The following is a 25,335-nucleotide window of genomic DNA, read 5'->3' as shown; positions in this document are numbered from 1 at the left end:
TTGAGTTCCTGTTTTCAGTCTTTGGGGGACATATACCTTGGAGTGGAGCTGCTGGGTCATACGGTGACTCTGTAACTTTTTGAGATGTTGCTAAACTACTTTCCAAAGGAGCCACAGCAGTTGTTGGTTTTAAGCACCCCTACAAGAGACAACAAGCTGGGAGAGGGCAGGGCCTCTCTCAGACTGACTTGCAAGCAGCATGTGGCCTTTCAAACACCTGACCAGGTCTGTTAGTGAGGGGCAAAGTGTGTGGGAAGGTCCAGCAGAGGCTCCCAAAGCTGGGCCTCCAGTGTGGTGAGGCCCTCCTTCTACCCACAGCCTGCCAGCCCCTTTCTCAAGAGAAACAAGTCAGTGTTTTTCCAGGGCAGCTGAGCACCCATGGCCAGCTGGAAAGTCCCCATGTGGCCTGAGCCCGCAGCACGTGCTGCCGCCCGGCGCCCAGGCCGACACTCAATCCCTATAGCCCGCCCAGCCGGCCCGCTAATCTGGCCAAGACCTCCCCGGGTCTCCCACGGGCACAATGGGCAGAAACGCCCCAGGCTGGCGTTGAGGAAGAGCATCTGGATGGGTGGGGCTGGGAGCGGGCTGGAATCTGGGGAATTCAGCCCAAAGTAATTGTAGATCCTCAGAAAACCGAGCTGGGGAAATGAGATGGATGGGAACCCGGCAGGGCACCGGCCTCCACAGAGGGCAGAGCCACCGCAGGTCCTGGACCTGAAGGATGCTCCCCAGGCCTGAATTCTTCCAGGAGGCTCAGGGCAGCCAAGCTCCCACTGCCTGCTGTAGGAGCCCCTGCTGGGGGCAGGAGCCTGACAAAGTGGGCCTTTCTGGGACTTGTGGAACTTAGGATGGACGCTGAGGGCAGGAGTAGACCCTTACACTGGCCTCAGCCCTGGTCTCTCACCTCCAGGCAGCTCCCTACGTTCAACTCCACTAGCACCCAGACTTGACCACATCACTCCCCTGCTCAAAGCCCATCCATAGCTCCCCAATGCCATGAGACCATCCAAGTTCTTTTGCCTCCTAGGGGCCTCCAGGGACCTGGTCTCTGATGACCACCCACTTCCTTGTGTCTGCAGGTCCCTCTGGGTGCAGCCCTCTTCCCTTGTCTGGCATGCTCCTCCTCCCCACCCAGGCCCCAGCGAAAGCCCCTGTGTTCAAACCCCTTGGCCCCAGCACGGGGGCGGGGGGTGTCATGCTATGGGCACTTGTTGCAAGTGCAAAGCTCATCTCAAGGTGCCCAGCTTCCCCACCTGACAGTAGGCACGTCCAGGATAGTGCCAAGCCCGAGCTCAATCAGCTCCTCAGGGCTGCCTGGTGCTGCCACCCCAAGGGTTTGTGGAGTGGATGAATGAAAAATGAAAGAGTCAGTTCTCAAGAATCAGGTCCAAAAGAACTCCCGCCACTCAGCAAGAGAAAGACAATCCAATTTTAAGATGGGCCAAGGACTCGGACTAGACATTTTTCCAAAGAAGATATGGAAATGTCAACAAGTACGTGTAAAGATGCTCACCCTTCCCAGGCACTGGGGAGACACAGACTAAGACCACAATGAAATGACCACTCCACACCTATTAGGACGGCCCTGATGTAAAAAAAGCAAACCCAGACAATAGCAAAGTGTTGTTGGGGATGTGGAAAAATGGGAGCCCTCATACATGACTGAGGGGAATTGAAAGTGCTGCTGCCACCACAGATGACGGTGTGGCTGTTCTTCAGTAAATGAAACAGCGTTAACTGGCGATTTCACTCCTCGTAAATATCCAAAAAGATCCGAAGATGGGTGTTAGGACGGGGACTTGTACCCAAATGTTCAGAGCAGCACTATTCATAATAACCAAAGCGTAGAAGCAAACCCAAATGTCCATCGGTGGATGACCTGATGGACAAGATGTCACCTATCCACACAGTGGAATATTATTTGGCCATATGAAGGGATCAATGCTGATTCACACTACAGTGTGGAGATATCTCAGAGGCATCGGGCACCAGACACTATGACCACATGTTGTAAGATCCCATTTATGTGACCTGCCCAGAACAACCAAATACACAGAGGTAGAAAGTGGCTGGGAGGAGAAGCAGGGAGTGACTGCATAATAGGTGTGAGATTCCCAGCCAAGTGAGGAGCAAGTCTGGGAACCAGACAGAGGTGGCAGTCACAGGGCATGGTGGAAGGACTGATGCCACTGAGTGTACACATTTTATAACAGTTAAAATGGTAAATTTTATTTTATGTGTATTTTAATCACAATATTAAATAACAACATCTATACACAGGACTGCCCCACACCCCCCAGTGTAGGGTAGGACCCAGGGAAAGGGGACTGGAGGGCCCTGCCCATAGTCTCGAATGCTCCACCAGGGATGTGTGAGGCCAATTGAGCAGGAGATTGGGGGCCCTAGACACGCCCCCGAGTCCCAGTGCATAGGATGGAGGTGAAGTGAAGGCAGCAGGGAACAGGGTCACACTGATGCACAAATATCCAGATAGGGTCAACAAGCTAGGAACAATTTCAGCACTGTCTGCCTCAGGTGGGGGTTCCACTAGCAATATTGATGCTCCACTTTAGGGCCAGCTCTGGGTGTTTGAGGACCTCTTCTGAGTCTCACTTAATCCTCACCTTGAAAGGTAGCCACCCCATCCCCAGGTGTGGGTGTGGGGTTTCAGGGAAGCTAGGGGGCTTCCAGAACACAGGTGGAGGCAGCATTGTGGATTACAGAGCCACACACAGTGGGTGCCTGGCTCACACCCAGGGACAGCCTGGGCCAGGCACAGGGCCCACTTCTTACTCTTCAAACAGCTGAAGCCCTTCTCTGTTAAGATCCTTTAGGCCATACTCATTCTGGGTCCACAGGCCTCCATCATCTTCCTCATCACCGTCCAGTTGGACCACTGCCCCCCTCCTTGTACCCCCCTTCCTCCTAGAGGGGAAGGGGCTGCAGACAGGTGACTGGGGCAGGAGAGGTAGGGTGGAAATACTACACATAGTAACTAAATAGGCAGCCTTTGCAGGAGGCCAGCTGGACGACCAGGAACAGTGCTGGGACCACTGCTGCTGGGAGTCAGGGCCCTTTGGGGTGGATGCTGCTTTCACCTGCAAAGTGAGAACCCCTCTGAGCTGGCATTGTGGCCTTCAGCGGTCTGCTCTGGTGCCCCACGGGTTGGCCAGGGAGGCTCTGAGCAGCCCACAAGCACAGGGGTGCTGGGCGGGGACTTCTGAGTTTCAGGCACTGGCATTTTCCGTAGACAATTCTGCTCTGGGCTCATCTCCTATGCTGATCCGGGCATCAGAACATAGGCAAGATGCCAGGAGGAGTGGGCCACAAGTCTGGAAACTGCTTACCCTGGCCCAGGCCAGTGCCCCACTGGGCACTCACAGGGGAAGGGTTCATCCCTCAGAAAAGAAACCCCTGCTCATCCCCCAGGGACTGTGGACAAGGCCCTCTGGTCTCAGCATGGGGATCTGCATGGGGGATAAGGGGCCACTGGAGGAGGGGGAGGTCCTGCTACTGATGAGCAGCCCCAAGGGAAGGGGGGTCCCTCTAGACTGAGGGGTTCAAGTGGGGGTGAGGGTCAGGTGAGGACACTCCCTGGTGACAGATGGGAGCAGAAGTGGCTGGGAGGTAAGTCCTCCACTGCGCCATCCAGGTGCTTGGCTGCCCCCTGTAGCCCTGGGATCAGGGGCAGGACCCTGAATCTGCCTCTTCCCAGGTGTGAGACTTCAGGCAAGTTTCTCTACCTCTCTGTGCCTCCATTTTTGCTTCTGTAAAATGGGAGTAATGGTAGCCCTGATACACCCTAGAGCCACTGGGAGGAACACACGATGTGGCGCCCATAGCACTTGGCAGCTGTCCTGCAGCGAGACAAAACCGATGTGGCCATTATTTACCCTGAGGACAGAGACGGGGGACCCACAACTGACCCCACTCATTGGACACACAGTCTCTGAGCCAACCAGATCCAGCCCCTCTGGGGGACCAGAGACCAGCTGTGTCTATTGGGACCCCAACACTTAGGGCAATGAGCAATTCCGAAGCCAGTAGGTGTCTACATCAGTCACTGTATCCACCATCCCTCGGTCACTAGCCTGGATCAGTTCTCCCTGTGACTCTGCTACCTCACTCTGGCATCTGTACAGCCAACAGAAAGGAGATGCTGAGATGCTCATGGTCACCAAAGGACAATGCACGTGTCTGCAGCACAAGCTGGGTGTCCACCAACAAAGGAACAGATAAATAAAGTATGATGAGTTCTGGATGACACCACACAGCAATGGAAAAGAACAAGCCCTCATAGGCATCATCACGGACACATCTCACCGACATTGTGCTGAGGGAAAGAAGATGGACAAGACAGACATGGTTCCCCCACTCCACGGAGCTGCAGGACCAGCAAACTGCATCTTTGAGACAGAAAGCAGAGGAGAGCTACCCTGAGGTGCAAAGCGCTGGCTGGGAGGAGCATGCCCAAATGTCCTGTATCCCAAGGTGGTTACACGGTGCTCACATACATCAAAATGCACTGGGCTGTCGGTTTGACATGCTTGCACTTTATGTTAGTTATACCTGAAAACAAAAAGTAAAGTATTACAATGCACGACTTCATTGAAAACAGGGCTGTCAAAAGAGGCAAGAATAAAAACTCCAAGCTTTCTCATAATAATTAAAATTTAGAAAGCACAGTTAAAAGCTGAAATATTAGCATGAAAAATCATGGGTGAAGTGCCTCACGCCTGTAATCCTAGCACTCTAGGAGGCTAAGGTAGGTGGATTGCTTGAGCTTAAGAGTTCAAGACCAGCCTGAGCATGAGCGAGACGTTGTGTCTACTAAAAAACAGAAAAACTAGCCAGATATCAGGATGGACGCCAGCAGTACCAGTTACTCAGGAGGCTGAGGCAAGAGGATTGCCTGAGCTCAGGAGTTTGAGGTTGCTGTGAGCTATGATGCTATAGCACTCTACCCAGGGCAACAAAGTGAGACTGTCTCAAAAATAAAAAATCATTCCTGTGTGTCTGGCCTGTGGTGGTGTGAACCCCTCCTGCAGCAGGGGCTCCTGGGGGCCACCAGGTACTATCCTGAAACAGACCCCCTGCAGGGTTCCTCCACCCCAGCTCAGACTCAGCCTCTGTGGAGCCCAAATGAGGCCAGCAGGCTGCCCTGGCAGCTCCCAGACAGTGAGGAGATGGGGACAGAAGACCCTGGGGGTTGTGAGGTGCCTTCCTGCTCTCTGCCTGTACCCTGCCTAGCACTGGGGCTGGAGGGCAATGCTGCCCACCCACTCTTTATCCCAGAGCTCTGGGCCTTAGCCACTCTGGTTAAGACCCTGGTCACCTCCTGGCCCCACCTCTGCCGAGGCCCAGTCTGGAGTCCCCTCCAGCATCCTCAGGAAACATTAGGATGACCTGTTATCACACAATCAGGACCCTGAGCCCAGGGAGGAGGCAGTGTCTCACCTGTGCCCCAGATTGGAGCCATCCTGTCCCCTGCCTGTCTACGACACCACTGCTCATTCATGGAGTCACCCCCCTCCAAAGCCTGCCCCACAGGCAGGAGGTGAACCTAAGTTTCTCATACTGTTGGGGTTTTCAGCACCTGCAGGCAAAGAGAGCACCTACTGTGTGCTGGACTGGGCTTAGAGTCCCCTCAGGGGGCCAATGCAATAATAACAATTATTATTACTGTTATTCTCTCAGAATAGGAATCCAGAAATGTCCATGGCCTGCCCAGCAGCTCAGGAAGGCAGGGGCAGGGGCTGAATCTGTACCTCCTGCTCCTGGTAGTCAGCCTTTCCCCATGACACACCTGTCCCTGACCCTCAAAGGGGGCAGGAGAGTGTGGTCCCTTGTCTGCCTGGACAGCTATCTCCCTTGCTAACTCCCTAAGGGTAGGTGGCTGCATTTGGGGCCAGGCTTCAAGATGGCTGCAGGCTTCCTCTGGGTCAGAAAGGATATTCCCTCACATAGGATATTTTCAGCTGGCCATAAAAATACACTTTGGGGTGGGCCTGCCCTGACAGGATCTTACAGAAGGAAGCCCCCCAAGTTAAGAGGAGTCCCCCATTCTGCAGGCTGAGTCGGGCTCCCACAGCACACCCCACTCTGTCCCTGGAGCTGCCCACCAGTGTCCTGGCCCAGCTCTGGCCTGCTCCCCAGCCCACCCCACAGGACTGTGGTCCCTGAGTCGGCCTGAGCCCCTCCCAGCCCCCATCTGGGCTGCTCCTCACTGGCTGCTTGACCAGGTGGCCCCAGGCACACCCTTCATCCCTCACTTTTACCCACAATGCCCTTCGCTCTGCCTGCAATGTCTCCCTTGCACAGACCTCCTCACCCACCAGCCCCCTCTAGGAGCCCTGAGATTCTGTGCCTGACCACCAGCTGCAGACTCCCCAGGGCAAAGATCCCTAACATTGCCTAGCTCCTGGAGGTAAGCCACCTTTGGATGAGCTGTCCCCACAACCCAGCTTCCTGGGAAGTAGGACAGGCTGACTGAGCCTGGGCCAGTTCCCCACCTCCCACCCACCCCGGCCCCGGCCCCAGCTGCCCAGCTGCCCTCAGCTTCTCCAGCCCACGCTCCTGGCCCGGGGCACTTTGTAATTCTTCCTTCTCGGGCATCCTCCAGCAAAATATTTGAAGAATGTTCTAATTATCTGTGATCAGCCAGGGAGGCGGGCCTGGGTCCACTTGTCCAGGAAGTAACTCGGCAAGTACCCAGGAGGGCAGTGTCTGGCCCCCACGCCCACCTAGGGCTGTCTCTGCCAGTCTCTCCCTCAGGTGGGCAGGGACTGACCTGGAACTTTCCAACCACACACAGACTCTTCTCTGACACTGGAGTATGGGGGGTTGCTAGCAGTGGCCTCAGTGCTCCTGCCTGTCAAATGGGGTGAAAATGCCTGCCAGGTCTGGGTCATTCATCAGCCCCCTGAAACCTTCCCCCAGCTCAGAGAAGACAGAGGGGGCATGTCACCGTGCCAGAGCGAGGCACCAGCAGGGTCCCCAGAGCCTTAGTCTGTGTGATGGAACAAATGTGTCAGAGTTCCACACACCTGGGGCCAGGGGCCCAGTGGCACTTAGGCAGCCTGTCCTTCCCCAAATCTGCTTATCTTCCCTCTGCTGGGGCTCACGGCCCAGTTTGGTGGGGGCTGTGGGGGCTGGCCACTTCCACACCCCCAGTGGTGCTCTAACCTCAGTTTTCTCACCTGAAAATAAGAGCCAACCAGCCCTCCTTTGGCAAACAGCCCCTCTCCCTCCTGGTACGGATACAAAGAACGTGGACCCTGGTGAGTGCTAAGAGAAAAGCAGGTCTGATAGCAGCCCACCCCTAGCCATCTGGCCCATCCCTCACTTGCCCCCCCCCATACACCTGTGGCAGAAGGACAGGCCAAAGACCCCCTTTCTGAGCAGTGCCCACTGTGTGCTGGCCGCTGGGACATGTCTCCACCCTGCCACACCCAGGTCCATGGTATCTCTTCACCATGGGCCATGCCAGCCCGACCTTACAGGTGAGGAAACCAAGGCTGAGAGAGAGGGCCAGGAAGAGAGCCATGTGGGTGGAGCAGGAGGAGGCTTCCTGAGAGGTGTCTGGGAGAACAGGGCCTAAGACCAACCTTCTCCACGCCTTGCCCTGCCTGGCCTCAGTTTCCCATCCATGTAGCAAGGGGCAGAGGTGACAATCCAGGTGTCTGCAACTGGATCCTGGAGAGGGACGCTAGGGTGTGGAATCCTGTGTGCAAGTTCTGCTCTGCTGCTAACTTTCATCGGCCCCTCTGGGCCTCAGTTCGTCCGTCTATCCCTGTGGGAGAAACCCTGCCTGTGAGTGGAGCCTCCTGCGAGCTGCTCCCTCTGCATGGCGGAGTCCTGTCTGCCGAAATCTTTCCAGGCCACTGCCCCGTTCAGCTCGCCGCCCGTGGTGTTCCTGGGGAAGGGAGCACAGTGTCCACTCGCTCACTCATTCATACCCCTGGCAGGCAGCTGCCCTCCCACCCTCCCCACATAGCTGGCATTCCTGGCCTGGCATCCTAGGACCCCACCCTGGAAAGAAACCAGGCTTCCTGGGAGAAAGCAAGCAGAGGGGCAGGGGCCCTGAGCCAGGCTGAGGCCACTGCAGGTGGGCAAGCCACAGCCAAGGGTCTTCTGTATCCCCCACTGGTACACGGAGCCCATGGCTAAGGAGATCGGAGGGCTGGAGCCCCTACATCTGCTAAGTCTGTGAAATCAGAGCCTCACCCTGTCATCATGACCTTAAAGCCTTAGGATGCTGACCTCTGACCTCAGAACCTTCCAGACCTCTATTGGCATGCAGGGCCCATCATGACACACTGGACCAGCACATCCCTCTCCAGGGACACACTGCTCACTCCAGCAGCCAGGCTTGGCTGCAGACTCAGCTCCTAGAAGCCCCCCAGGTGTCTCCCAGCTCCCAGCAAGATCCAACTGTGCCAGGCTCCTGAGGAGCCCAATAGGGCCCAGATGCAGCAATGCCCTTCCCTAGGCCTCACCCCAGACCCTTCTCTTTGCTTCCCATGGTCACCAACATCCACAAATGCCATGGCACCTGAGGCTGCACAGCAAGCTGAGGCCCAAGCAGGGAAGAGACCTCCCCTCCGGTCCTGGCCTTGGCCGTGATGCCCCAGATCTGTCAGATGCGGGGGTGTCTTGCAGGCCTGGGTGACCACAATGCCAACCTGAAACTTCAGGACAGATGGATGGGTGGACAGGCAGGCGGAACAGGTGGGAGGGAGCTGGCAGGCCCTGTTGGCCCAGGGCTAGGCTGGGAGTCTGGACACTTCATGGCTGGGTCAGCACTTTGGCTTTCTTGATGTGGTCTGAGTGGCGGGTGTGGGGGCCCAGTGACCTCGGTAGTGGACAGTGAGCCACCACCTCTCTGCAGACTGCAAGGCAGGGCTGAGACTAAGCCTCACTTTACCTTCACTTCCTGCTCTGCCTCCTCCCACCCTCCCATCCTCCCTGCTGCAGGAATGCCCACCTCTGCCTCATGGAAGGCAGCAAGGGGAAGCCAGGGCTCAGCTCTGGCCCCTCAGTCAGAGCTGACTGCCAAGTCCTAGCTCTCCCCACCCCCACACTGCTCCTCAGGGCCAGGGCTAGACCCAAGAGAGCTTCCCTGACACCTGCAGTCATCACACTGCACACCCTGCCTCTCTCCTAAAGGTGCTGGAAAGGAAGTAAAAGAGTACAGGAAGGGGAGGGAGGTCCCCCCACATCTCCAAGAGCTGCAGGCTGGAAGGCAGCCCACTCCACCACATGGCTGGCAAGGTATATTCCAAGAGAGGACAGGTGGGAGCTCACAGGCAGCCCGCCACCTCCAGTCCAACAACATTATCCCATAACCTCCATCACCCGGGGTTATGTCCTTGCAAGCCCTATGCCCTGTGACCTTGTACCCTCTGAGCTACTGCAAGTGTAGAGGCAGAGTGGAGGCTGGTACTGATGACTCCCTGCCACCTCCCAGGACACCAGCCTGCCTGGCCCTGCCACCCTACAAGGCATACTCCTGAACACTCTGGATGGGGTGGCTTCCTGGCACCTCTACCTGTGTCATGGGTCTGAGGCTCAGGAAGGTCTCTCTAAGGAGCTGGGCATGCCCAACTTGGTCCTCCACCCTGGGGCAGTGCCACCAAAGGGTATGGACAACAGTCCTGCTGGGGCAATGATGGGGGCCAAGCAGCACCTCTATTCACAGGAGCATGGTACCCTGGAGGCCAGCCATCCCTGGGTCGATGTGGCGATGTGATGGGGCACCCAGGATGAGCCTGGGAGACAGAGACAGCTGGGTGATAGACCTGGCTCCCTCCAGAGGGGGCGTGTCAGCAGCACCTGGAAATTCCCAGCACTCCTGCCAGCACTTAAATCACTCTGGGAATACCTGAGTCAGGGGAGCCGGGAAGTCATCCAGCCTCCCAGCCGCTCCTCCCCTAGTATGACCCCCCCACTATGCCAATGGGGAGCAAATACACATGGAGCCCCACAGGCCCTGCCGCCCCTAGGCAAGGGACCCTGACCTGGGACTTTGCAAGGCTTTAGGACCATCTGACAGATTTGCTGGGCACTGAGCTGAGTAATGGGCTGGATACTACACTGTACCATGGGGACACGATGGCGGACCCCCAGCCCCAGCCCCAGCCCACCTGCTGGTGTTTATGGGCTGGCACTGTCTCACACACCCAGCCCCCAGTGGGTCCTGCAGATTCAGCTGTCCCCTCCTTCCAGCTGCCAAGTGGCTTGGGCCCTCCATCTGCAACTGGAGAGGGACCACCCTTTGTATTCCCCCCCCTCCCCAGAGGGGTCTTTCTAAACCCCAGGCACAGCTGCTGTGGCACAACCCGCACCTCCCCTGCCCACCCCAAACACTCCCCAACTGGTCACGTCCCCCTCGCACCTTCAGGCTTTTGCCTGTGCTCCTTCCTTCACCAGGAGAACCTTCCCACTTCCCTCCAACACATCCAGAGATCACCTTCCTGGAGAGGTCTTCCCCGGCCCACCCTCACTGCAGCTGTGGGTACTGAAGGGCTTTAGGTCAATGACATGCAAGGAAGGGAGGGAGAGGGAAGGCTCTTCCTTCCCAGGCCCACCTGTACCTGGTCAGTCTCCTTCCCCGGCACAGGATGCTATGGACCTGAGGGACAGGCTTAGAGTGGTGGGAGGCCTAGCAGGACAAGAATGCATAGAAAGGAGGGCCCGGGACCCAGATGGGGAAACCAAGGCCCAGGGAAGGGAAATGATGCCCCTATGGCTGAGCCAGGTACAGGCTCAATAACTTATAACCGCGCACAAGCTGACTCGACAGAGGTGACAAGCTGGTCAGCTGGAGCTTCCTTCTCTCCCCCTCAAGCTGGTCTCAGAGCCCTGGGTCAGGCTGGTGCCAGGCTGGAAGGGACCAGAAATAGGAGGCTTCTGGGCTCTCCACTCCAACTGGGAAAGCTGCACCTCTGGTCCCAAAACTAAACCTGGAGGAGCCCTAAGACCTTGAGGAAGCCTCACTCGAGACTTTGGCGGCTCTCATTCAACAGACAATTCTAACCAGCTGGACTCGTTGGTTTCTCAGCCCACATAAGGTGACAGGCAGCAAATTGAAAGGTAACAGCGTTTGCTGGAGGCTGGAGGCCCACATCAGTGAGAAGCCCTGAGAGGCAGCACAGGCCTCACAGCTAGCAGTCTGGATTCAGCCACCTTGACTTGTGCCCAGTTACTTAGCACTGACCTTCACCTTCCTCACTTTGCCACCGGCCACACTGGACAGCCCCTTCCTAGCTCCCCTTTTCTGGCAGCTGAGGAAGAAACGGACTCAAGAGCAGAGTGCTCTGCACACGGCAGGCCAAGGGAGGGCCTTCCTGGGGGACCTGAGCCCTTCAGGAGTAGGACTGCCCAGCCGTGTCTACCAGTCAGGCATCCACAGGGCAGCTGCTACGTCCTGTAACAATTCCCATTTGCGATAGTTTTTAAACACTTTCTCACTCGAGACTGCTTGGGCCTAAGTCTTAGCTCAGGACCCCTCTGCCCTGGAGCCATAGCCATATCTGTGGTGGAGAGGTGAACAGGTGAGCAGAGACACCACTTGTCCCTATACCCAGCTCTTCCCTCCAGGAGCTCTGGCCCATTTGCATCTCTAACTGGGCACCTGGTAGGACTTTTGAGTACAGCGGGGTGGGGAGCCAGGATCACCATGGGGGCAGGTTCCAGAAAGCAAGGGAGGGTGGCAAGTGCCATCAAATGGGACTGCCAAGGCACACTCACTTTGCTCACTGCTGATGACCAAGGAGCTGCTCAGTGGGCAGAGTGGTAGCACTCAGCAGGCTTCAGTCTAAAGCGCAGGGGCTGCATGGGGGCTAAAGAATTTGAGTGTCTTTCACACAGAACCTCAGACTGAGTCCTCATAGCATCCCAGCACCTTGCAGCCACCTGCTCCAGGCTGGGGCTGGAGGGGCATCAATGGCCAGGCTTCCAAGCCTCACCCCGTCACTCTGCCTCTGAGGCTGTGAGGTGGCCTCAGCATCCTTATCTACAGAAAGGGTCAACCATACCACCCAGCTCCCTGCACAGAGGACCCATGAGCACCAGCTTCTCTGCCCAGGCAAGGCTCTTCCCCAGCGTCCCTGGCCCTCACTCCTCCCGCATCTGCTTGTGTACCTCCAGGGCCAGAGATCTCACTGCCTCTTTGCCAGCAGTGGGGCTGGGTCCAGCTTCAAGATCCTTACTCAGAGGGTGAGGATGCCCTGGGTGGGGGCAGGAAGGGGGGAGGGGCCTGGGCAGTCTGAGCAGGAAGATAGGAAGGGAGTAGGGAGCACACCTGTACCCACCCCCACCCTGCCAGCCAGCCTGAGGGGAGGCCTCCAGCCCCTCGCCAGGGAGGGAGGACAAACGGCGGTTTTGTCCTTGGCCAGCCGGCCGCCTGCGCCACACAATGACCCTTTCATCAGGCTGCAGGAACCCTGGGCCAGGGTTTCATCTGACAAGGGAGGGCGCCCAGCCTTCTGTCCCCTTGGGAGGGGGATTGAGCCCTATCTGAGCTGGACCCAGGGCCATGAAAAATGGCAACCTCAGGGGAGCCTGCCATAGCCCTCCATCTGCCCAGAAGGCAAGGAGAGCCTCAAGAGGCCAGCAGCCTGGCCACTGGCCATATCGTGGGTCCCTAATCTGGGTACTCACCACCTGAATCAGAGCTGACAGAGTTTCCAAAATTGAGCACTTCACCCCCTACACCCCCATGCCACTGCCCTCAGGGTCTGTCCACGGTGGTCAGATGACAGAGAGTTGGTCCAAACCCTATAGGGACTCTGGGCTGCCCACAGGCTGGTGTACAGCCTTGGCCCACCTGCCCCTTAAGGCTGGTGTGAGGCTCTGGGAGACATGACCAGGTGGAAGGGAAAGGGCAGGAGGGTGATTTACTGGGCCCATGTCCACTGTCTATCCAGAGGGGCCCAGGACAGTGAATCAGGAAACAAATAATATGCATTTGATGCCTCAAAATTCACCTCCCTTCATAGTCACCACTGTCCTCCCCTCACAGCACCTCCAACAGCTGGCTAGAACTCTGGGGCCCCAAGAGACCCAGGACTCCACTCCCTGTGGGGATAACCATCAGAAGAATTTCCCTTCCAAGGTAGAGTTGGAGCCGGGTGGAGAGCCTGGAGCTGGGGGGGGGGGGTCTGAAACCTTGGGCTGGGGGTGACCTCAGGAAATGGTCTCTTCTCTGGACCCTGGCAGTCCATCTGCCCATCTCAGCAAGATGTTGTGGGGCTTCCTTGAGGGGGACACCTGGGTAAATGTTTTTGACAGTCAGTCTTGTTCCCTCTTCCAGGAGTCTTTCTCAAGCTCTTGTTTAGTCTCGACAACTCCTATCGATCCCTCAAAACCCTGTCTGGGGTGGCTCATGGTAGTTCACGCCTGTACTCCCAGTTACTGGAGAGGCTGATGCAAGAAGATCACTGGAGCCCAAGAGCGTTCCACTTTCCAGCGAGCGATGATCACAACACAGCACTCCCATAGAAGGGAGAGAGAGCAAGGCCCACTCAAAAATAAAACAAAACAAAGTCTGTCTGGGAGTCACCGTCTCCTCCTGGAAGCCCTCTGAGACACCCTGGAGAGTTCATCACTCCCTCCTGAATGAACAAAGCCATTGAGCCTCCCTGTATTGCCTGGAGCCAGCCTCCCTGCTCCTAGTAACTGAGAGTTACAGCGACCCATCTCCTGGGCACTTCCTGGGGACCAGCACTCTGCTGAATTTCCTTTATGGGTTCTCACAGCCACCCTGAGGCCTGAGCTCCCAGAAGCCTCACTGTGCAGAGGGAATAGCTGAAGTCAAGGGATACAATGGGTGAAAGAGGTGCAGGCAGCCCCAGAACCTTATCTAAGGATCAAGCCCTTGGCTTCCCAAAGACTCAAGGGAAACCAGTTTAGAAAATGGCCCATTCCCCTATAGACCCAGCACACAACTGCAGAGCCCACTGCAGAGCCCACTGCAGCCCGAGGAGGAAGCACACAAGGCCCACCTTCCCCTCCCTCTGCACAGAGAGTCAAAAGGAGGCATTTCCAAAATGCATCATTCTCCATTTTAACTGGCAGTTGACAAGTCTCATCCACAAGTTTTGAGTTTTCTATGATTAGAGTGGCTCCATTTTGGAATTGCTGGGGGATGAGATTTTGTGGGGTCTCCCACCTGTGTACACCACCCCACAGAGGGTTGCATGCTGTCGAATCCCAGCTGCACATTGCCTGACTGATCCAGGGAAGGAATCTTCATCCCATGTGACTGATAAGGAGGCAGAAACTCAGAGAGGCCCATGGACCTGCTTGGAGTCACACAGAAAAACCCCTTCCATACTCATGCAGATGCGGATCTGAGGGTGACCTGTCCACGCCTGATTGTGTGGCCCCTTTCTGCTCCCACACGGGCCGTGATGCCATGGGAGCAGGCCTGATTCAGCACCCCCCACCGGGGTCATGCCCACAGGCTTCTGGGACTGCGGTTGGCAGCACCGGCAAAGCCACAGTAGCAGAGCCGGGAAGAGGCCCAGCCTCGGCAGGGCAGTGGTGAGTGCCACCCCCCCAACAGCCAGGTGGTCGGTGAGTAACCACCCCGTCACCCATGACTCACTCAGCTCCCCAGAGCGGGCAGTCACCATGAGAGACTTGTACCGGAAGACCTGGGGGGGTCATGATAGCCAACCCCCACATCTGGGAGAGGAAGGCAGGGACCGGAAGGGACCTGCCCCGCACAGTAGCCCAGGCTGGATCTGACTCAAAGCCTCAGCCAGGCCCCCATACCAGCTGACCAAGCACCACAAGCCTTCCCCTTGGCCTGTGGCCCCCACCTGCCCTTCCTTGGGCCCTGGCTGACCCCCACTGGCCCTGTGAACTCCTGGTCTGATGACAGAGGCACAGAAGCAGGGGCTAGCCAGGGCTTCCTAGCACAGCTGGGCCAAGCTCATCGTCCAGCAGGGGCTCGGGGCCCTTCCAGGCCAACACACCCGTCCAACCCGATCAGTGGCAAGGGCCCAGGCATGCGTCTGGGATTCGGGGTGTGTGGACCACAGTGCAGGATAGGGAGCTGGGAGAGCAGCCCAGATGAAAGGGGCAGGATCAGCTGTCGGCCAGTGTCTGTCATCCCAGCAATGAGATGCCTTCTGGAAAGTTCTCTGGAGCAGAACGAAGCCTCCACCCAGCACCCCTCCTAGCGCTGGCATCCTCAGATCCCGCAGGCCGACCCTCTCCTGCATGCCTGCAGTGCTGAGGGTGGGCTACTTGGGTTCTCGCCACCTTGCACATGACGGCCTCACCTAAGCACAGCTGTGCCCAGCTGGGGTCATTTCCCACCAAACAGGGCAGGGGAAACCCCAGAGACCCCATGGCCTCCTCATCTCACTTCCAGGAACATGTCTGAGTTAGTCTCTGCTTGGGAAAGGCCGGTGTCAGCGTTTTCTTCCCCTGGGGGCTGAAACTCAGGCTGGACCAGCACTGGACCTGTGCTGCTAAAGGCAAGGCAGAGACAGCCTGCCCTACCGTCCCCCATCACCCACGCTGGGCCCTAGCACTGGCCCCGGAATGTGCAGAAAAGCTGTTCCTTTGGGAGAATTTTTGCCCGCAAAGCCAGCAGGGCACTCTCAGGGAGAAGCCGTTGTGGGTATGGATGACAGTTCCTGCAGGCTGGGGTGTGGGGGTCACCCCAAAGGAGAATGTAAGGTCTACTGGCCACCGCCTGCCCTAGGGGCCCCTCAAACTCTGCCTCAGCATGGACTCCCACCCAGCCCACACCCCTTGCATCCCTCCTCCTATCAGACACTTACTCTAAACCATTCCTGGAGGACTCCTGGTTTTCCACCCCAGGCCTCTCTGCATGAGCCAGCAGACCCCAAAAATGATTTCCCAAGCAGAATGGTTGCAATCCTGTAGCAAGGCTTAAGATGGAAATGCCAAGATTCTGGGGAGGAGGAGGAGGCTTGCCCACCTCCAAGAACTGGAGGCTGGGATTCCAAGGCCCCCTTGGTTGGTCCATTCCTGAGAAGCACACCAAAGGCAGGACCCTCTGGCCCAGCACTTTTAGCCTGCTATCCCGCTGATCAGGCCTGGTCCCCAACAGGCATGCGCCTTGCTACCCCCCCCCCCCCCCCACCCCACCCCACCCCACCCCACCCCCGGCCCCCGGGCAATGCCTCCGCAGCAGCCGGGGCTGCCCGCCGGGCCTGGAGCGCTCTCTGCGCCCGGACCTTGTAATTATGTCCCACAGCCCGGGAAACCGCGGGCCTCGCAGCATCTGGCTGCGGTTGCGAACTTTTGTTTCAAGATGCGCGACTATTTATAGAAGGAAAACTGGTAGGATAGTAATTTCCTAGGAGCTGGAGGAGAAATTGGCTGCATCTTTATTAAATGGGGGTAGGGCGCGGCAATTTATTAGGACTTCGACCGCACCGGGAGAGGGGGCAGCGCACCAAGCGGGAAGGCGGCGGCTGCCCCCTCTGGCCGCGTTAGGCGACCCCGGACGTGGCCCGCGTGTAAAGGAGGGGTAGGGGGAGGGGAGGAGAGAGGGAAGGAGAGCTGGCTCTGAGGTTTAATCAGTAGCATCCAGCTTAAATTCCCCCAAACGGCGGTTCCATAAATCAAACTTCTTTTTAAGTTGGAGGCCAGAGCATATGCGTCCCATTAGGAATCGGGCGAAGCTACCGCCGCGAGGACTCGCCCCCTCTGCTCGCTGGGCCGGACTGGGCCCTGCCCAGAACTTCTGCGAGTCTGCTGGGCGCTGCCCGGCCCTTAGCACGCGCGCGCTGGCGCTGCGCTGGCTCCCTCAACCCAGACACTTGGGCGAAGCGCGCCCTCCTCGCCCCAGGTGAGGAGGCGCCCAGGCTTGCATCAGGACGCACAGCACAGCGGAAAGGCGTAGAGAAGCCCAGCGACTTCGGGGTACACCCTGGGCGCTGTCGGGTGGAGCACACCATGCACGTGTGTGCCCGTGTATGCGCGGGGGAGCGGGTGGGTGCGTGCGGCTCTCTCAAGTGTGCACTGCCATGCGCGCTGCATGGGTTAATATGCGGAGAGGTGTCCCTTACCGGGCAGGGCTCGGCTGGGACGCGGAGGGAATTTCCGCGCCGCCCTCACACCCTCCAGCCCTCGAGCTCTCGGTGCGCATAGCCTGGTCTGCGCGGACGGTTGGGCTGCTCTCAGGCCACTCTCTCTGACCCCCCAAACTGGGACTTCTCGCTGCCACACTGTCCCCCAGGTGCTCCACCTCGGCATCGTAGGCCAGCAAGGAGATGTAAAGTCCCTGTCTCCCGTGTGCGACAGCAGCCGGCGCCACGCCCAGGGGCCTGGCTGCCGCGTTCCTTACCCGCCCGGCTCCAGCTGGGGCTCCACCCGCCCACCCCGCGCGTCACCCGCGGCACTCACAGGTAGCTGCCGCTGGACAGGAGGAGAAAGATCTGCGGGCAATAGACGGAGAGGAGCGCGCTGCGCGGCGACAGCAGGAGCATGGTGGGCCGGCGCGCCTGGCAGGGCTGAGGAGGCCCCGCGGGCAGGGCGCCTGGGCAAGCTGAGGCCGGGGTCCCCGCAGCGCTCCTTGATGCAGGGCGACGGCACTGGGCGCTAGGGGCCGGGGCTTGCGGGCCCTGGTGCAGTGGTCGCCCGTGCCCCGCCGCCAGGGCCGCACATCGCGCTGGATCTGGGGCGACTGTGGGAGCTAGGGCTGGAATGCGGAGCGGGGACCCGTCCAGAGGCAGCCGGCGCGCCTTGGTGGCCGTCGGGCCCTCCGTCCTTCTGTCGGTGCGAACCGGCTCTGTCGCTCACTCTGGCTCACGTCTCCAAGTCTCCCGAGGCGCGCAGCTGCCATTGGATGGGCCGCCCCTACATCCGCCTCCTCCCCCGGCGGGTTTTTTTAAAGGGGAGGCTGACCGAGAGCGTGCGGTGGGAACCGCCTCCGGGGCTTGCCCAAGTTGCCTGGGCCGGGACATCCCCACCCCCACCTTCAGGGAGCCACACAGCTCTGGCTTGGCCCTGGAGGGTGCACCTAAGGGGAGGCACCGTGGGGTAACCGCGCGCGGAGGCGTGTGCTCCTCTTAGGGCTGTGCTGGGCAACGCGTGCTCCTGTGCCTGCATGTGACTGTGTGTGCGACTGCGGATAGAAGCGGTCTGCGAGGCTGCAGGTGTGTGTGCACAGACGCACTGTGTGCGATGCGCCTCTCCTTTGATGAGGGTGTCTGTGGGTCCCAGGCACTCTCTGCGCGGGTGCAGTCCCTGGTGTCTGCACACCAGCAGGTGTTGCTGTCCTGACACGGAGGCCCCAGCTCTGGTTTCCCAGGCCCCCTTCTTTTGCTCTCCTTTGAGGGGTTGGTTGGGTTCTGGAGGAGCAGATCCGCAAGGACACACTTTGCTAAACAATCCTCCTGCTTTCAGTTACTGTTAATCCCAGAAACACAAGTTTAGGGTCGGACCTCATCTTGTGTGCTAAGCCTGGCTACCTATGAATATCCCTCTAGAGGCAGCGTGAACCCTGTCAGCTGGGGCAAAGACACAAAGCAGAAGACAAGAAGAAAAGGGAAGTCAATGCAATGTGGCCTGTGGTCCTGAGGAAATGGATGTCCTGGCTTCAAGATCTGGCATGGACACTCAACCTCAGCACTCAGAAGAAAGGAGCTGCTTCCGCTGCCTTCATGCCTTCCAGGCCGGGGCCCTTACCTTCTGCTTCTGGCCCCAAAGGCAGGAGAGGGCATGGGACAGGGCTGAGGCCAGGTGCTCAGACTCCAGACTGGCTCCTCCAAGTCCTGCTTTGTCCTCCTCCAGGACTAAAGCTGGAGGCTGCTCAGTCCAAAAGGACCCTGAGGGAGGAGCTATAACTCCCCAAAGCCATTACCGGTAGCTTTTCAAAATGCTCAAAATGCAAGGCTCATCTGTCCTAGCTGTCCTGGCCCCTTGGAGATGGAAAAGCATGAGTTCTTGTTCCTGCTTGTGTGGGAGACCCACAGGGGTGGCCCACATGAGTTGCACTGTCCCTAAGGGCACATGTGTGTGATGGCTGCTTAAGCACAGGAGGGGAATGAGGGAGGCTTTCCTGTGTATATTCCAAAACATGCAGTATTCAGGGATGGGCATGGGGGGGGGTGCTGTGATCATAGAACAGCCCCCAATTCACACAATCTCTGATTTTTGGTCAGAACTTTATGACCCTCAAGTTTCAGCTTCTGGGATTCAGAGGCCTTAGAATACATTGGAGGAGTCCCCAGGGTGCTGGCCTGGGTGATATCTTGGTCATTAACACTAAGAAAGGTCTTATTTGTGACCACAGGTGCTTATTGGTACACACCCTCCACTGCCCCCAGAGCCAAGGCCCCTAGGACCAACCTTCACTGTGCAGTGAGAGAGGGACTGTCCTCATCTCAGTTTTTCAGAGAAGGAAAGGGAGGCCAAGAGGTTAAAGGCCATAGGGTAGGAGTGACAGGAGGACTGACGGGGGACTGACCTGGACATTGGTCCCAGACTCCCAAACCTTCTCCTTAATCCACTGGACTCCCAGGTCGTTTAACTCCTTACAACACGTCTGGGCCCAGCTGCCCCCTCCTACCCACCTTGTGCAGCCAAAATGGCTGACAAAGAAAGCAGGGCCCCTCTCTCCACTGAGGGCTGGCAGGGACTGAGCTATGGGGGGGGGGTGGCTGGGTGTCCCTTCCCTAGCAGATCCCAGCGTGGATATCCTGCTTTCCTGGCTGTCATTCCACAGGGTGTTAGGAGACCACATTTTGAAAACCCTGGAATAGAGAGACTGTGTGTTTTGGGGGATACACCATGGGCAGGAACTCCCTCCTCCAGCGGTTCTGGGCTGGTCCTTCCAGAATGAGGCTGACTCAGGTGCTGGGAGCCACAGAGAGACCTGATGGGGGCTTGCTCACCTGCTCTTTCTTCTCAGACACTAGCTGCCATCCTGTGCAGCATGACCAGAGTTGCAATTCCATTTATAGAAGGGAACTGGAGACTCAGGACAGTCACGAAGACCTCCAAACCCTGGAATCAGCCCTGGAAGCCCAGGCTGAGGGTGGACTTCAGCTGGGGCTGCCCAAGGTGGGGAGGCTTCCCTGTGCACATTCAGCTGCCTATGGGGAAAGGGGCTGCCTGTGACGACTTGACTCCTGTTGAGGAGCTGATGCTAGGAGTGGTGGGTGATGGAGGCCAGCGCTGACTCCCATCCCTGCTCTGCCACTATTCCTGTGGGCAGTGACTTGGCCTCCTGTGCTCAGTGTCCTCATCCTTAAAGCTGGGAAAGTAAAGTCACCCAACTCTAGGGATGCCAGCAGGGGAAGGCCTGGGCGCTGAGAAGCAGGCAGCAGGGACAGAGCCTCATTAAGGGTTGGGGATCACCTCGGGGGTCCTGGGGAACCTCTGCAGGGTTGCTGAAGAGTCTGGAAAACAGCAGCCTACTCACCCCACCCCCACCCCCAGCAGACTCTGTGCTCTGCACCCCTCACCTCCATAAACAAACACCCGGGGACACAGCCTGCCCACAGACCTACAATAAACAGAGCCACCAGCAGCCGCAGACACAGCCGCTCAGGACAGCACGGCTGCGGGTAGGAAGGAGGTCTTCCAGCCCCGCCTCTGAAGCCACGGCTGCCTGTCCCTAATAGCTCTGGGCCTTGGTTTCTCCACCTGTACAAAGGCTGAGTAGATAAGGGATGAGGGGGTGGGCGAGATGATTCTCAAGTCGTGCTTAACCTCTCTGCCCGAGAAGTCCCATCTCCCGCCAGCGGTACCGAGACCCGCCCCTCCCACTATCCGTTCACTTGCCTTGCCCGCCGCTGGCAGCGCATAGTAGGTGCGCAGGGCGAGGCTGGGCTAGGGTCTACGCAGGTGTCAGGGGCTGGGCTGGAGCCAGGGGATGAGCGTCCCCCAGGAGGAGTACCGCACCCCCTCTTGGTCACGTCGCCCCTCCACCCCCACTTAGAGCGAGACCGAGACAGATTCTGTCTAAAGGAGATCGCGGCTCAACAGGTAAGGACTCGGCTGGGTTCAGGAATGTGGAAATACGACTCGGAGCAGCTACCGCAGCGAGTAGCTAGCGCGGCCCGCCGGGCGCCCGCCCGGCCGCGCGAGGGGGAGCGCGGCGAGAGGGGGCCGGGCCCAGGGCCCCGGGCGGGCGGGGGCGCGGGCCCCGGACGGAGCCCGAGGCGGCCGGGCCGGCCCCGCAGACCCGCCCGAGCCAGCCCGACGGGTTGTCAAGGTAATTTCAACACGTCCGGGTGATGGATAGAGACGAAGGGCCGTGGCGGGTGCCTCGGCCTGCGCGCTCGTCACCGGGTGCGCGCCCCCGCACTCCCGGGTCTCCCCAGCAGCCCGACGCCCCCAGTCCCGGCGCACCCTCAGGGCAGCGAGTATTCAGCCCGGGCTCGGCGCCCAGTGCAGCCGGGGGAGGAAAGGCGCGTCCCACCCCCCGGGCCTGGAGCCCAAACAGGTGAAAGTACGCGCTGGGCACGCTCGCCGCTACCCGCGAGCCCGACCGCACCGCCCGCGCGCCCCTCTCTGGCTCCTGATCTGGGTTCGGCGCCCCTCGAGAGCACCCACTGCTCAGAGGACTCAGCTGAGTCTCTGCGGGACTGGGGCGAGGGTCTGACACACAGACCAGCCCCGGAGCCCCAAGAGCCTACGTGCCCCTCTGGGTCCCCACGTCCCCGCAGGGTCCCCTTGGAGGCAGCTCCTCCTGGCTGTCGTGGCCCACGGCTGCGGTCCCTGCCCACGAGGATACTCACCCGAGCTTCACGTAGAGGACGCCAAAGCAGAGAAACACGTAGAAAATCCACTTGCGAAAGTTTCTGTGCATGATCCAGGGAGGGGGGCTGCGCCATAGACAGCGGCGGCCGGAGGGGACGCGCGGGCCCGGCAAGGGCCGGGCAGGGGCCTGGGGATTGCGCGCAGACTGTGCTCAGCCGGCGCTGCGGCTCGGGCGGCCAGCGACGCGCGGGCACTCGGCGCGCGCTGCCACCATGGTGAGCCCGGAGCGCTGCCGCCGCCGCGTGCGCCTGGGAAAGTGACCGGGACCAGGGGCCGCGACTTCAGAGCCGGGCTGAGCGACCGTGGGGCCCTGCAAGCGCGGCCGGGGCCCGGGCGCGGCAGGCGGGCGGGTGCTGCCTCCCCTGGGCGCAGCTGCCTGGAGCCGTGCGCGCCTAGCCGAGCGCCGCGGCGGCCAATGTGTCCGCACTTGTCGGCCTCCCCAGGTGACTCGCGGCCCAGGCGAACTAGTCGCGAGCGAGCGAGCGCGCCCCAGGTAGGAGGATCCGCCTCCCGCCCGCCCTCCTCGCTCGCTGCGTGCTCTCTCTCCCTCACTCCCTGGCTCTCCCCTCCCTTTTCTCCTCCCTCCCCCGTGACACACAAACGCATCTACCCCCGTGCCCCCCTCTCCAGGCCGGCTCCCTTCCGATTTCCCTCCAGGGACTGGGTTGGGGTGGGTGGGAGAAGGTTGAGGGGGGCCGCGGGGGAGGGTGTGGCTCTTGAGAGACACCTGCGCTCCTCTGTGCCCAAGGGGGGTGGGAGTAGGAGTGGGGGTGGGGGCGAGAAACGACCTGTAGGAGTCCTGGTGACCACTTGGCTTCTGTATCTAGTGGGGGAGGCAGAGACCATCACCCCCAACACCTTTAGGAGAGCACTTCTTCCCCCCGGAAATTATCTACATGGGGTCCTCAGGGCCATATCCTTACCCTCACTCTGGCAAAGCCCCAGAGCCGATCACACCTCGTGCCTCAGCACCCAGCACTGTTGCCAGAAGGGCAATCTAACTTGGGAGCATGGAGGACCGAGGGAAGGACAGGCTAGTCTGGTCAGATGCAGGGGGATGGCACAAATGGCCTCCTGCAGAAGCCATCTGCCAAGCACTATGATGCAGGCATCATGCATAGCAGATGTTGATGGGGGCTCACTTGAAATTGGGGTAGGCTCCTGGCCCCTCAGGATTCCCTGCTTACCACCCCTCCACCCTTTTCCCGTGGTTTGCATGGTCCCCTCTGCAGCGTCCCGCTGAATGTTCAAGTGCAGCCACCACAGCTGAAATCAGAAGGGCCTCTGTGCCTCTCACACCCGGGGCCAGTTGGACCTGGGTCAGCTAAAACGAGTGGGTGCCAGCGCAAGGCAGACCCTGTCCCATCCAAGAGCTGTTTGTCCCCAGAAGGCAAGATGGTCACGATGGGCTGGCCAGACCAGCTCCCCACCTGTTCTGTGCTTTCTTAGCCCTGGATGCCTTCCAGTGATGCCACCCAAGGGCTAGCGGATAGCACTGCAGAGACCTTAGTCCCAGAAGACCAGCCAGGACCTAGACCTGCAGGGGTGGGAGTGAGCCTGTGGGAGGGGCTGCTTCCGCTACCCTGTGCCTTGCCTAGCCAAGTCCAGCTGGCCGGGATGTTGAGCTCAGAGCTCACCTCCCCCGACAGGCTGTCCCGACAGACCCCCTGCCCCCATCTCCTCCTAATCCCTCCAAATCCCCTGAACCTTTGCCACAACCCAGGCACAGGCCAGTCCTCGGCCCCTGGATCAGAGGTGAGGCATGCAGCTGCCATGAGCCAGGTGAGATGGGGAGGATTTCCAGATAAAAGGGACATCAGGGGATGGGCACAGACGGAGAATTGAGACACAGAAAGAATGAAATTATAATAGTAACCTCACCCCTGAGTATCCCTGCCTCCCAGAGCCCCACTCTGAGGTAATCATCCCATTTAACCCGGGGGAGCTGAGCCCAGTGAACAGGAGGGTATGGCCCAGCCTCACAACTAGTGGGGAGATCTGGGAGGCTGGCCGGCCGGGGCTGGGAGCTGCGGGAGGAGCTGGTGCTTGCGGGAGGATGCTGCCACCCGGCGGCGACGCGGCGGGAGGCGCGACGCGGGACGCGGGTAGCTGGGCCACAATGGCCCTGGGGCTGCCAAGTGGGCAGTGCTCCCGCCCCAGCACATAGTCCAGGGGCCATCCCGTCCCCCAGTGCCACCACCCTCAGTCTTGGAGGCTGTCAGCAGGGCGAAGCATCAGGAGCTGCCGGCTGTGACAGGGCTGGAGTAGCCAGGGCAGCCCTGGCGGTCTCCTTTCGGCGCCGAACTCGGCGCCCGCCCCCTACACCCGGGCTCCAGGCCGGAGGTTAGGCTGCCTCCGGAACCTGCCAGGCGGGGAAAATGAAGAGGGTTATGGTCGGTGGGTGGGAAGCCTAGGTGCGTTTACCGACAGTTTCCCAGGGAGAGTGGGATGCAGAGCCATGTCTGGGAATCTGAAGTGACCGCGGCACAGAGTCGTGCCGCCCCCTGCCGGCCGCGGGTGCGAAGCGACGCGGGGACAAGGGTCGGGCCAAGCCGGGTTCTAGGACTTCTCTTGGCCCACCTCAAGTCGCTCCCACGCGTCCAGTTTCTCATAGCCTCATCAAAATCTCCTTGAATAGCTGCAAGGTTCGGGGACCTACAGCGGGAAGAGCGGGTGCCCATGCCCAAGCGAGTTGTCTGGACAGCAGGTGGCTGTGCCCGCAGTCGCTACACATCCTGGACTCCCAGGGCCAGCTCCAGGCCTATGTGACCACAGCCAGCGCCTCCCCAATGCCTGCCCCCACCCCCACCCCCACCCCTTACATGGGATTGCAGCTCTAATCATCTTGAAGATGGTGGCCAATGTCGGACCCCAAGTATCCCACATCCATTATGGGGAGGGGGCGATTGAGGGGGAAGTGGAATCTGAGATTCTGTTAGAAGTGGGGTTCTCTCTGGTTCCCAGCCGGTATTGAGGCCTGCCCGTGGAGGGCATCTCCAGGGTTGGGACACCCTGCAGACTTCAGATGGGTCTTTGGTCACTAGGTTCAGTGGTGCTCAGAACATCCTTCTTGTGTGACAAGCAAAGCTTTCAACCGCTCCATCCTGGGGCTAATGATCACAGCAACAGTAGTATCCACACCCCATGGAGTTCTTTGGGCAGGATAATGAGTTAATCCACAAATGAGTCAACCTAAAACTCAATGCAGGTGCCGTGTCTGGATCCTACCGGCCTACCTGGGCAGAGCCAGGGTGTGGCCAAGCCAGTGTCTAACCCACTATGACACTAGCCTCCTTCCCACTTCTCAGAGGGAGTGGACTGCAGCTGCCTGTGGAGTGGCCCTAAGCAGAGCCAGTCTCTAATTATGTGGAGGGGGCATTCGTGGGCCTCTGTCCAGCAAGGAGAGGTTCTGGAGCCCACTGGATCGCTCTCTGGAAGGTTCACGTGGGACCCACTGGTTCCCCGGAGCCTGAAGCCTTTTCTGTGGACAACAAGGATCCAGGTCTCTCTCTCTCGCTTTCACTCTTTTTTTAGAGACAGGGTCTCTCTTATGAGACAAGGGCCTGGGAGCTGAGT

The 25,335-nt window shown here is 59.1% G+C and overlaps 1 protein-coding gene across 1 annotated transcript in view; it reads right to left on the bottom strand.

The window, feature by feature from the left end:
• WNT7B (Wnt family member 7B) overlaps positions 1-22,175 on the bottom strand; it is a 50,545-nt gene extending 28,370 nt beyond the window's left edge. Inside the window, exon 1 of the mRNA XM_003783110.1 lies at positions 21,738-22,175. Coding sequence (XP_003783158.1) covers positions 21,738-21,808 — 71 coding nt within the window. The 5' untranslated portion in view covers positions 21,809-22,175. The remainder of the gene's footprint in view (positions 1-21,737) is intronic.
• Between the last annotated feature and the right edge of the window lie 3,160 nt (positions 22,176-25,335).

The sequence above is a fragment of the Otolemur garnettii genome, unplaced genomic scaffold (genome assembly GCF_000181295.1).
Source record: "Otolemur garnettii isolate 467f Iridium unplaced genomic scaffold, OtoGar3 scaffold00007, whole genome shotgun sequence".
NCBI lineage: Eukaryota > Metazoa > Chordata > Mammalia > Primates > Galagidae > Otolemur > Otolemur garnettii.
This window is presented reverse-complemented; position numbering and strand designations above follow the sequence as displayed.